Here is a 12,272-nt window from a genome sequence, read left to right as displayed (position 1 = left end):
CAAACCCAGAACTTTAGCTTTATGCCCGAGTTCTGGTCGCATTTTTAAAACTCAATTTTTTTTAAATTATGCAAATATACCAACGTCATCATGTTAGTGGCATAGATCTAACCAGACAAATGCTCATCAGTATATTTCCCCCTGCACTTCAGTATTTATTATTTCTGAAACGTATTTCTCTTTTCAGAGACAGCCTGCTAAAGCAATTTATGATTTTAAGGCTCAAACGGCAAAGTAAGTATTGTTGATTATATTTACTGTTGCTATTTTTAATTCTGTAAATCATAGGTTTTCAAACTTAGGTCCTTGGATCCCCACGGGGCCTGTGAGTAGATCCTTGGGGTTTGGTTGGTGGGGGGGGCCTGCAAGGTCATCAGATTTCTGTCCATCTAGGAACTGATATGTAGTATATCATCAACACACTGTCTTGTGAATGCTGCATGCTATACTTTCCTCTGTCTATTGACTTACCAGCATTTCTATTGCTGCATACTAGTTAAAAACTCTATCAGCAATGATAGCATTGTTTTTCTTCGGGTAGCTGACGCACTCTTTTAGAAGTTGGGAGAGGGGATCCCCAAGAGTGTGTCAGTATTTGCAGGGGTTCCTGAGCACGAGTCAAAGGAAGAGTTTATGGTTGCTTGGGAGTGGATTCCCACACACAAGAATTTGGAAACCACCGCTCTAGATACTAATGTTCGAAAAGCATGAAGATAACCAGAGACATGTAAAGTTTGATACTAAATTTATGCATCAGGCCTACAGCATTATTGGAAATTATGTAAGCAAATAAGCAAACTTGGTAGCTTGGCTTGTTTCTGTACTAAACAGGGGCACTGGATGTCAGCCTTGGCTCAGTGGTAACACTCTTGCCTCGGCGTCAGAAGGTTGTGGGTTCACAGCTTCACCACAAAGGCTGACACGTCGGTATTGAGGGATTGCTGCACTGTTGGAAGTGCTGTCTTTCTGATAAACTAAGGTCCTATCTGCTCTGTCCGTTGGATGTGAAAAATCCGGTGGTACTATTGCCCTCCCCCAAAAGACCATGGCCCGGTATTTGCCAGTTACACCTTAATCCCTTTGGGTCTAAACTTTAGTGAGAAATTTAACAGCAGCATTACTGCGGAAGAGCTGAAGTTTCCCTGATTTGAGAGCTCACACCGATTGCCGGCTCTGGGGGGGTCAGGGCAGGACAGCGCAGCCTGTGTCGCGGCAGTGAATGACAGACCGCCTGCGCCAAATCCCGAAGTTGCGGTCAGTTTCAAAGGTGGCATGATGGTGAACGCTGCCAGTTCATCGTCAGCCAGACCGCAGATTCCGGGCCCATGTTACTATTTCACAGACCACTACAGATTATACTGCTATTATGTTTTAAGCACTAGCTGAACGATAAAACATCATTTTAAAAATGCACAGAAAATTGTTTAGGAGGCTGTATGCCATTCTATTGTAGTATGATTTGTGATCAGAATGATATGTATATTAAAAACATATCTGCCTACAGGGAATTACCATTCAAGAAAGGGAGCATTGTCTACATTATTAGACAAATAGATCAAAATTGGTTCGAAGGTGAACACCATGGAACAGTTGGCATATTCCCCATTTCGTATGTTGAGGTCTGTAACTTTCTACCTGCTGCTGTACAAGTTGTTTTGGTGTGTTATGCTAAACTCCGTTCACGTTGCATTTCTTGCAACCATATTATTGATTGGTGACGGCAGTGTATTTATTTCTTGCAGAAGCTGGCGCCGACCGAAAAGGCACAGCCAGCAAGACCGCCACCACCAGCAGAGGCCCGAGAGTTTGAGGAAGCTATTGCAAAATATAACTTTAATGCAGATACCAATGTGGAACTATCACTAAAAAAGGTAACTTTGGATACTTTAACTCCTGGCTCCTTTAAGAACTAACTAGCAGGATGGGTAGCTGTCTCTCTGTGAACTGAAGTTCATTCGCCACTCTCACTGCCCCCAGTTTTCTTGTGTGTGTTGCAGTTTTCCATCTGAAAACTGATTTTAGAACCCTGTTGTTCGAAATCTCGATCATCAATTGGAGGCATCTATGATTGTTAAGAACTATTGCTTTGCTCCTGTTGCCATCTTGAATGTATTCATGTAACTGGTTGAACAGTATATCAAAGATGCCAGTTGTTTCGGGAAAAAAACTGAAACCGGGATTTTTCTCTCGATCATTGTCTTGCATGTTTCTCTGTGGTCATGTTGAATGCTAGTTGCCTTCTTGTAAATTGCTCTACAAGAAATGGGCAGCATCTAATCTTTTGGGGGAAGGAGGGAGCAGTGAGAGAAATACATTTTTATGTAGGAGCTGGGAGTCCAGTTGGGGGAAGGGTCCAATTCCTGTGAGAACCAATTAATATAATGGCCTGGATTTTGCAGTCGGCAGCGTAATTCAGGACTACGCCGGCAACCGAACCGAATGTGCACTCACCTGTTGTGAGGCCCCAAACGAAAAGTTCCCCTCGGACGCTGTGGAGTAGAGAGCGGCGTAGTGGCCCACTGATCCCAGGGGCAGACCGTGTGCAGAAGCGTACCTGGGATCACGTGAGTCGGTGTTCCAATCAGCAAACGGAAGAGGTCTCTCATTAATTATTACATGATGTTTATGCGCATTAAGGCTCTAGTAATGAGGGTTTGGGTTTTTTTTCCCCATTCCTCCTCTTTCTGAACAGATTTTTTTTAAGCTTATGTGCCACAGAGATGCAAAAAAAAAAATAAAACCCTCAATGTAGCAACCGCTTCCTCGGAACTTTTCATGGACAATAAATACTTTTCATGGAAAAAATCCTAAAATGCTTTCATTTCTGGCCTCATATAGCTTTTAAAATCACTTTGATTTGTCAGGAGGTATTCCCTTATGCTGTGCAAACAGACCCTGCCTGCACCTGTTTGCATCAGCCGTAAGATTTTCAGGCATAGTTGGTGGGCAATTAGCCCAACTCTGCGCCAGCAATTAGGATTTCCCCATCGGTGCGGATCATCTGTCAAGTCAGAACTTGACAGATCACCAGTTCAGGATTTAGTGCATGCAACTTGCTGCCCATTTCAAAGGCGGTATTGAGAGTACACTGTCATACCCACTGCAAATTCTGGCCCATTCTCCTATATTTTCAATTTCTGCTGTCAAGTTTGCATCACTGTAGTGCAGCAGGTATATGCAATATTGCACTGTGTACATGTATATCTGATTCCCGGTGGGCTGGTCAGGATAGGTATGCATAAGGTGGAGTTATCTGCCCTGGTGGGTTTCCATCTTTCCAGTCCCTGGTCGGCTAGCAGTAATGTGCACACATCCTTGACCCGATGGATGCTTGTGGAAGGGACATACATATCTTTCAAATCTCCTTTAGTGTGGTAAACAGCCCTTTTGATAGAGTTGTGCCTGTCTGATAGCAAATGGCTCCATGGTGGGGATACATGACATTCTTCCCCATCAGTAGCACCAGATTGGCTGTGAAGGTAAGGAGGCTCAAAATGATTGATCTCTTTTTGGCCAAGAATTCTCTTTTTCACATAGGCACTTGGGCAGTACTTTGAAAAAAGTACTCCTCTGCGATGTTCTGAGCCCTTTAAACACAGTGCCGTGTAGAATCCAATTATTGAGATGAATTTTAGGATCAGTAAAATTACTTTTCTAAATATAGTTTTACAGGTCAACTGGAATGAATCGGTATTTGAGAATATGAACTTGAAGCTATCAAAGGCCATGTTGAAAGCAAAAAGATTAGCAAAACTGGAGGAGGAACATAGGCTCAGCTTTGCCTTAATTTGTTCTCTGGGCTGTTTGGCTTGTATTCCACCTTAGCCAAGTATCTCCTAGTTGAAAAGCATCATCAAGGCTGTTAAACTAAAGCAGAACATGCTTTATGCTGTGGTGGAATAAATATGTGTTAGTGAGTGTATAGCTGAAATATCTGATCTCCTCAGGGTGAAAGAGTCATCCTTGTCAGGCGGGTAGATCAGAACTGGTATGAAGGAAGGATCCCTGGAACAAATCGTCAAGGTATCTTCCCAATTACTTACGTGGATGTACTCAAGAAACTTCAACTTAAGAATACTGCAGACTACCCCAGCCATCCTATGCCTCTGAGCTTTTCCAGTGATAGAATCCACTGCTTGGGATCTACAAAGGTAGGCAGACCTGTGTATTATTGAGCATTTTACCTTGGTAATTGTAAACAAAGGTTATGTAAAAATAGGTTGGGGGTTTCTTTTACTGACCTGCTATAGTTACAGTCTCAGGAGATAATGGAGTGGAAATACAGGAGCCAAGAACATTGTGGGAGGAAGACAGTTAGAACTCTGAATCTTTTTTTCTATTTTTTTTCGTGTTTTAATTATGTGTCATTATAAGAAGGAATCTGGTTGATGAAGATAAGCAGTATGTACTTTTTCACACGTGCATTTGAATATGATCTACATTTTGATTTCAGTACTAGTTTGAGAAAATTGGCCTTGAAATTCTGCTGTGCGAACAATGTGCTATCATAGAATCATAGAAATTTACCGCACAGACGGAGGCCATTTGGCCCATCGTGTCTGTGCCAGTCACTTTCCAGCTCTTGGTCCATAGCCTTGTAGGTTATGGCACTTTAAGTACATATCCAAGTACTTTTTAAATGTGTTGGGGGTTTCTGCCTCTACCATCCTTTCAGGCAGTGAGTTCCAAACACCCACCACCCTCTGGGTGAAAAAAAGTTCTCCTCAACTCCCCTCTAATCCTTCTAGCAATTACTTTAAATCTATGCTCCCTGTTTATCATTCACACTCTGCAATTTCAAGGCTTAAACTAGCAATGAATCTTATAAATTTGCTTTGTCCAGTTGTTAAGGTAAACCAACTCACTTAGTTTTCCATCTCTTGTGGAGTTGATCTAGTTTTGCTTTTCCAAACTATTTTGATGGAACTTGGCCCATTCGATTAGAGCCCTGTTATTTCACCAGGAACTGGTTTAAATCCAATTTAGCCCAATGGGATGAAAAGTCCTTTGGTTACAAGGCCCTAACTGGAATTCTCTGACATAAAACTGCCTATAATTTGACACCAGCTGGTTCGCCTCACTCAGACAGACCATGAGGATGATTTGTGTGGCACGCTGTAGTGTCACCTTGATATACTAGAGGGGGAATTGCTCTGAGGTTGGAGTCATGATTTGAAAAGTGAAGTGGGATTTTTCTGATTCTGACCTATGTTAAACCTGACTTTGATGCTTTAAATGTTGGCAGAGAGTCAGAAAAGTTGAAAATGATCATTTCCTCAATATTAACCTATTGAATGAGCACAAGAATTGTAGCGACATTTTTAAATTATATCTTGCTTTTGACATTTTAAGACCCGAATACAACCATCAGCATAACTGTACTCCTAAAATCCTTTGCCATTCTGTTCTCTGACTTCTCTCCTTACCTAAATCCTGAGAGATAGTTCCCAGTGTCTTTTTCTTCATAAAAGAAAAACACATTCACACGTTTATTACACTCACTCTGGGTTACTCCCACTGGCACTGGCAAATCTGCTACTGTCCTTCCTCATGCTGAGCCACAAGAAGAGATGCACACTCTAGAACAGGGGAGTTATCACCTGTGTCCTGGCTAATATTTATCCCTCAATCAACATCACTAAAACAGATTACCTGGTCATTATCACATTGCTGTTTGTGGGAGCTTGCTATGTGCAGATTGGCTGCCGCATTTCCTACATTACAACAGTGACTACAACTCAAAATTGCTTCATTGGCTGTAAAGCGCTTTGGGATGTCTGGTAGTTGTGAAAGGCGCTATATAAATGCAAGTCTTTCTTTATGGACATTTGGTGCATGTCTGCTTAGCTAAGTAGAAAGAAGTCATGATTAGCATTCAAATAGGATAAGCAGGGTATTTATCTATTATAACTCCATAGAAATGGAAATCCATTAGGAGAAGTATACAAATAGTATGTTGGCATCCTTCCACCTATAACAACAACAACAACTTTCATTTATATAGCGCCTGTAACATAAAACATCCCAAGGCGCTTCACGGGCGATTATCAAACAAAATGTGACACGAGCCACATGAGATATTAGAACAGGTGACCAAAAGCTTGGTAAAGAGCTAGATTTTAAGGAGCGTCTTAAAGGAGGAGAAAGAAGTAGAGGCGGAGAGGTTTAGGGAGGGAATTCCAGGGCTTAGGGCTCCGGTGATCAGTCCCCTGCTCTTCAGCAAACTACAAAGAGGATGAGAAATAAATGAACCACAGTAAACTGGGCTGAACTGTTAATGGATAAACCTACAAACCGTAGGAAGCATTCAAAGAAGCATTTACTACGATACAAAACCAGTGCATACCCCTAAAAGCCAAAGGCCTAGAAATTCAGTTGGGCGCGCCAGCCGTTAGCGCCTTAGGAGGAGTAGATCTCGAGCGCTAGGCGCTTATCGCCCGGGCGCAGCGCGATCTGCGCCTCTCCCCAACTTCAGGACACATTTAGCGCCGGCGCAAAGTCTTAGCGCGCGCGCCCTGCTGCGCGCGCAGATCATGACGTCATTTAATAGTGCAACGCCCTTTGTGCGCCCCAAACCGGAACTTCACTCGCGCCGGCCCATTGTGCGCCAGGCGGCCCGAGCGACTGAAGTGGAACGGTACACAGGCCAGCCGGGCCGCGGGGAGCGCAAATTAAAGGGCACTTACCCAGCAGTATAAAGGCCAGCCATTTTGCAGCATTCACTCTTGTGCAATGGTTTTTTGGACAGAGACCAAGGAGGAGAGTTTACTGGTTTGGACCAACACTTGGACAGGTATTTTTGGCTCAGGCCAGAGCTTACCAATTATCTTTGCCTTCATTCAGAGCTCAGTGTTTGCCAGCATATAATGGGGGCTGCATTGGGTGGCAACGCTGAATTTCAGCCTTATGCCAGAAGGGCTTACAGACGCCGTGAGAGAGTGGCAGCCCTGGCTAGACGCAGAGGGGGCAACAGGCCTCGCCAACTGAGGCCTTACCCACGCAGGGTATACCGCCAGCAGTCCTCCTATCTGACCATGTCTGCCGCGATGTGTGTTAGGAGGCTGCGATTCCGAAGGGAGGTGGTTGCAGACATCTGCCAGCTGCTTCAGAGAGATCTGCAGCCACAGCTGATGCGCAGGACGTCTCTGTCGGTGGCAGTGAAGGTGACGGTGGCTCTCAACTTCTATGCCTCCGGCTCCTTCCAATCCGCTACTGGGGACATCGCTAACATCTCCCAGTTCGCCGTGCATTGCTGCATCCGCCAGGTGACTGAAGCCCTTTTCAGAAGGAGACATCAATTCATCTCCTTCCCCATGACCCTGGACAAGCAGCAGCAGCGTGCAGTGGGGTTTGCAAGAATAGCGGGCTTCCCCATGGTGCAGGGCGCCATTGACTGCACGCATGTGGCTTTGCGGGCACCTCTTGAGCATGCCGAGGAGTACCGCAACCGGAAGGGCTACCATTCCCTCAATGTACAGCTGGTGTGTGACCACAGGCAGCGCATCCTAGCTGTCAATGCCCGCTTTCCAGGCAGCAGCCACGATGCCTTTATCCTGCGACAGACAACTGTGGCTGACATGTTCCAGGCACAGCCTCCCCCAAGAGGATGGCTTATCGGGGACAAAGGCTATCCTTTGTGTACCTGGCTCATGACCCCGCTCCGCGCGCCCATGACCCCTGCTGAAGAGGCATACAACGAGAGCCATCAAGCGACGAGGAACCTCGTAGAACAAACAATCGGCGTGCTCAAGCAACGGTTCCGCTGTCTCGATCGCTCCGGGGGAGCCCTCCAGTATTCGCAGGATCGAGTCTCCCAATTCGTCGTCGTTTGCTGCATGCTGCACAACCTGGCTATCTGCAGGACTCGGGCACTGCCACCTCACGTTGGACCACCACCTCAGGAGGAGGAGCATGAGGACGAGGAGTACCAGCCCAGGAGGGATGCACAAGGTCCAAGGGCCGCCCGTCGGCGGCTTATTGAACGTCACTTCTAGGCCCCCTGTCAGGGAATGGCTTGTGCCAATGATAGAACATGATTGCAGCCGCTCCGCAAGCCCTCAGCCGGTTAAGGCAACAAACACTTCAAAGATCAAACATGGACAATGTGAATAAATAAAATGCTTTATTGTACAAACTCTGGGCCCTTCCCACATGAAAACCAAAAACAGACGAAACCCCCAAAAAACACTCAAACACATTACTCGCTCCCACAACCTGGAGAGGATTAACAAAATAGGGCAACTAAAATGGCCGTCATTCTCGGCCTTCGTCCAAAACAAACATCACATCATCGGCCTTCAAAAAACAAACGTCCAATTCTCGGCCTCAAGAAACAAACACAAATGGCCACACATTCGACTATTTGGCCCGCTAGGGCGATGCCTTGGCCATCTTTGGGTGGCCCCTGCCCGCCCTGCTGCTCCGCCTCAAAGTAAGGCCATTGGCTGCTGCAAGGCTGGGGGCAGGCTCCTGAGGGGCACATGTCGTGACGGCAGATGCCCTTGGGGGTCGGCCTAGTCGAGGTCTGGCCGTCGAGCGGGCGGCTGTTGATTGCTGCAGCTGTGGCTGGCCAGCATCAGTCGCTGCAGCAGCTCCTGGCAGCTCCACTGGGGGAGTGGCAGTGGCGGCTGGAGGAATGGCGGCAAGCTGGCGGATGGCAGGCGCTCGCTGGTCACCTGAGACACTGGCACTCGCCCGGGCCAGCACTGCAGCATGCGCACCAATCTGCCGAGGGACAGACCGCTGTGCTGCTGCAGCGCGCCGGGTGCCCTGGCGATGCCTGGCTGACACAGCAAGTGTGGCAGCAGTGAGTGCCCGTGTTGACCTGTTCACTGACCGCAGCAGAGCAGCCAGTGACTGGACGGCACCACTGATCACCTGGCCAGTCGCTGACAGATCTGCCCGGTATTCCGCCCGACTGGTGGCCTCTAAGGGCCCGAACTCGGCCACACTCCGAGAGAGGGAATCGATGGACTCAGGCAACCGTGCCACTGCCGCCATGAGCTCCGTGTGCCGGCGCTCCGAGTCCGCGGACAAGTCTTCGAGGCGTTCCATCTCCTCGGCGAAGAGCATCTCCTGACTGGAGGCCGGACTCTCCCTCTGGGGAGAAGGCCGTCGAGCTGGCCAACCCTTCCTGCGTTGCTGGAGGCCGCTGGGCCCAGCAATTGGACTCCCCTCCGACGCATCCCCCCTCTGGGGAGAAGGCCGCCGAGCTTCCACCCCCCTCCCGCCTTTCTGCAGCACGCAGGTCCCAGGAGCTCCCCTCCCCTTCGACACTTCCGCCACGCTGCCCTCCAGGGAAGACGTGTCCCCTACATTGGCCTGGGTGGCCGCGGCTGAGGGTTCCCCTGATGGGCCGCCTTCCTCTTGCTCCTCCTCCTGCTCCTCCTCAGAGGGTCTGTCACTGGCAAGTTGAGGGACCTCCTCTTGACCATCTGAAAGCAGGAAGGCACAAGAGTAGCTTTAGAGTGAGGAGAGGGCGTCAGTGCGGGATGCATGAGTGGTGGCATTCAGCGCATTGGTCGGACAGTGGCAAAGGATGTAGATCTGATGCGCAAGTGGGACGAGAGAGGTGCAAAAGGTGATGTCCTTACCATTGCTGCCCAGAACAGGGTCGGCATCTCCACATGCAACGGGCCCAATCACCCGGCCACCCATGAGGCGCTCCACGCGATGTTGCAGGTCGGTGAGTGGCTGGATATGGGGTCGGCCTCCCCCGGTCGCAGTCCGACTCTTGCGATTATTCGCCAGCTTGGCCTGCAAGAGAAAGGACGGCCTCTAAGTACAGTGTGTCACCGTGATCTTGTGTGCACTGCCTCCCATGGTGGAATAGCTTGGCCAGTGTGTTAAGTGCAGAATGTGCAATTGATGCTCATGCCTGTCCCATAGCTGCTGGATGAAGGCTGGCCATTAGAGCTTTCAGGTCCCTTTGCCCATAATGTGAGGTGCACATGCAAGGATGAGGAGGTCATTGGAAAGGGTACTCACCCTGACAATGCGTGTGAGGTCATTTAACTTTTTGCGGCATTGGGCACCGGTCCTGGGGACGTCGCTGTTGGCTGACAGCTTGCTGGCGACATGCCTCCAGGCTCTCCTGTAGACGCGGACCGTCGCCTTCTTGCCATTGTCCGGGTACAAAACATGGCGCCTCTTCTCCACAGCAGCAAGCAGCACACTCAGATCACGCTCTGAGAAGCGCTGCGCACGTTCACGGGCCTTCTCCATGTCTTCAGGCGCTATTTGGGTCCAGCAGCAGTGTTCAGGCCTAGCTGGAGGGCTCCACTATCCAGGGCGTGGCAGCAGACACAGTCGACCCTTCCCCCTTAAGAGCTGGCCGGCGCCAGGGTGTCTGCTGTCAATCACGAGATGGCCGCACCTGCGCTGCGCCCGGCCTCGGCGCTATCGATCACCACCTCCGGCTTAGCGCCCAAAGAGAGGCATCCAGCAGCAGTTTTAGCGCTCGCCCGAACTAGTAGGGCGAAGCTAATGAATATCGGAGAAGTGGCCTAGATTTGGCGGCGGCCGCAAACTTTAGCGGACGCCCCACTTTTGCGCCCCAAAAGTGGCGTCAATGAATTTCTAGGCCAAAGGCTCCACTTGTGTAGTTAAGCAACCATGCTCAACAAATGAGGTAAGAGACAGTATCAAGCTAAAAGAAAAGGCTTACACAAAGGCAAGGAAAAGTGGATCTCCAGTAGACTGGGAGAGCGATTAAAAAGCAACAACGGGTCATAAAGAAAGTAGTAAGAGCTACAAAAATGAATATGAAGAAAACTTGCAAGACATGTCAAAGCTAATAGCAAAAGTTTTTTTTATAAATAAGAGAAAGAGAGTGGTAAAGGGCACTGTGAGCCCATTAGTGATGGATGCAGGCGAAACTATAATGGATAATAAGAAATTGACAGACTTGTTAATTAAGTACTTTGTACTCTTTTAACAGTGGAGGAAGAGGTCAAAATGCCAGCGGTATAAAATAACCCAAAAATAAGTCAAGGGGAGCAACTTAGTGCATTGAATACAAGTTTAAAAATGGTATTGGAGAAAATAATGAGACTTAAAATAGATAAATCTCCAGAACCCGATGGTTTCCACCCCAGGGTTTTTAAAGGAAATAGGTGAGGAAATTGTAGATGGATTAATCATAATTTTCCAAAACACTCTAGGTTCAAGAATTGTGCTTTTTGCATTACAAATGTCACTCCATTATTTAAGAAGGGACTGAAGGAGAAGCCAGGTAATTACAGATCTGTTAGTTTAACAACAATTGTAGGGACGTTACTGGATTATACAAATAAATTTCAGCGGAAACTTGATCTGTAAACTAACCAGCGCACCTTGGACATAGTTTCCCGATTGCGCTCAAAGCAGAAACTCTACCGCAAGTAACCTCCAAATTTGTTTGATTCAGGGCCATAGAATGTGCAATAGCAATTTGAAATGTTTTTTTTTCAATGTAGAGTGTGATCTTCTCCATAATTCTAGGTGTGCATTCAGGGACATCAAAACCTTGGTGCACAAGTATGCGTAGAAATAATGCTTTACACATAATATAGCATATTAATGAACTGAATTTAAATCTTCTTCTGTTGTGGTCTCATCCATATGCAGACTTGTATTTAAATTCGTTTTCCCCATGTCTCAATTTCTTTTTTACTTTTTTTAACTGGTACAGACATTACTATTGTAAGTCATGTTAGATCCAAGTTTCCAATTGCATGCATATTGCAGGCTGCACTGTAATTACTGTGTTCTAAAAAAAAGACATTGAAACTGCATCAGTGGTGGTGCATCAGTTAAAACATTTGCTTCATATTATTGGCTAACATATCATAGATTTTTCATCCAGGTAAGATGCCGAGAGGAGGTGACGCTTTCTCCTTTGAACTAGCAAGCGTTTCATTGTCTTACCCACAGGAAATGATCTCTCCTACCAAATAAATAAAGCATCAGCTGAACATATCATTGCATTTTAAAAGAAACTTTTATTGACCAAAGCAAGTTTAGCACTCTGAGGATACAGGCAATTTGAGCCAAAAGTACAGTCAAATGTTATTGCATGAATCATGCTGTGAAAGTGCTGCGTGTTCTGCACTCGTATCCAATTTGTAATTCCTATGTCAATATACCACTGGCAAGTTGTGAAAAATCAGATTTTCATGGGCAGGCATTTTGTACGTAACCAGTACCGTAACTGAACAAATTGATGAACTGCAGCAATATCCTGTTCGGTGACTTGAGTTAGTGTTTGTTAGTAACTTATAAATTTGTCATTG

At 47.0% G+C, this 12,272-nt stretch overlaps 1 protein-coding gene across 5 annotated transcripts in view; it reads left to right on the top strand.

The window, feature by feature from the left end:
* Positions 1-12,272, top strand: part of sorbs2b (sorbin and SH3 domain containing 2b) — a 308,730-nt gene that overhangs the window by 269,091 nt on the left and 27,367 nt on the right. For all 5 annotated transcript variants that reach the window (XM_085981513.1, XM_085981502.1, XM_085981522.1 and 2 more), the window contains 4 exons: positions 188-234; positions 1,505-1,619; positions 1,743-1,871; positions 3,948-4,151. In XM_085981513.1, the coding sequence (XP_085837639.1) occupies positions 188-234; positions 1,505-1,619; positions 1,743-1,871; positions 3,948-4,151 (495 nt within the window). The remainder of the gene's footprint in view (positions 1-187; positions 235-1,504; positions 1,620-1,742; positions 1,872-3,947; positions 4,152-12,272) is intronic.

The sequence above is a fragment of the Somniosus microcephalus genome, chromosome 1 (genome assembly GCF_052327205.1).
Source record: "Somniosus microcephalus isolate GS21.2 chromosome 1, FLI_Smic_1.0, whole genome shotgun sequence".
NCBI classification, from domain to species: domain Eukaryota; kingdom Metazoa; phylum Chordata; class Chondrichthyes; order Squaliformes; family Somniosidae; genus Somniosus; species Somniosus microcephalus.
Note: the sequence above shows the minus strand (reverse complement) of the source record. Positions and strands in the feature narration are given on the sequence as shown.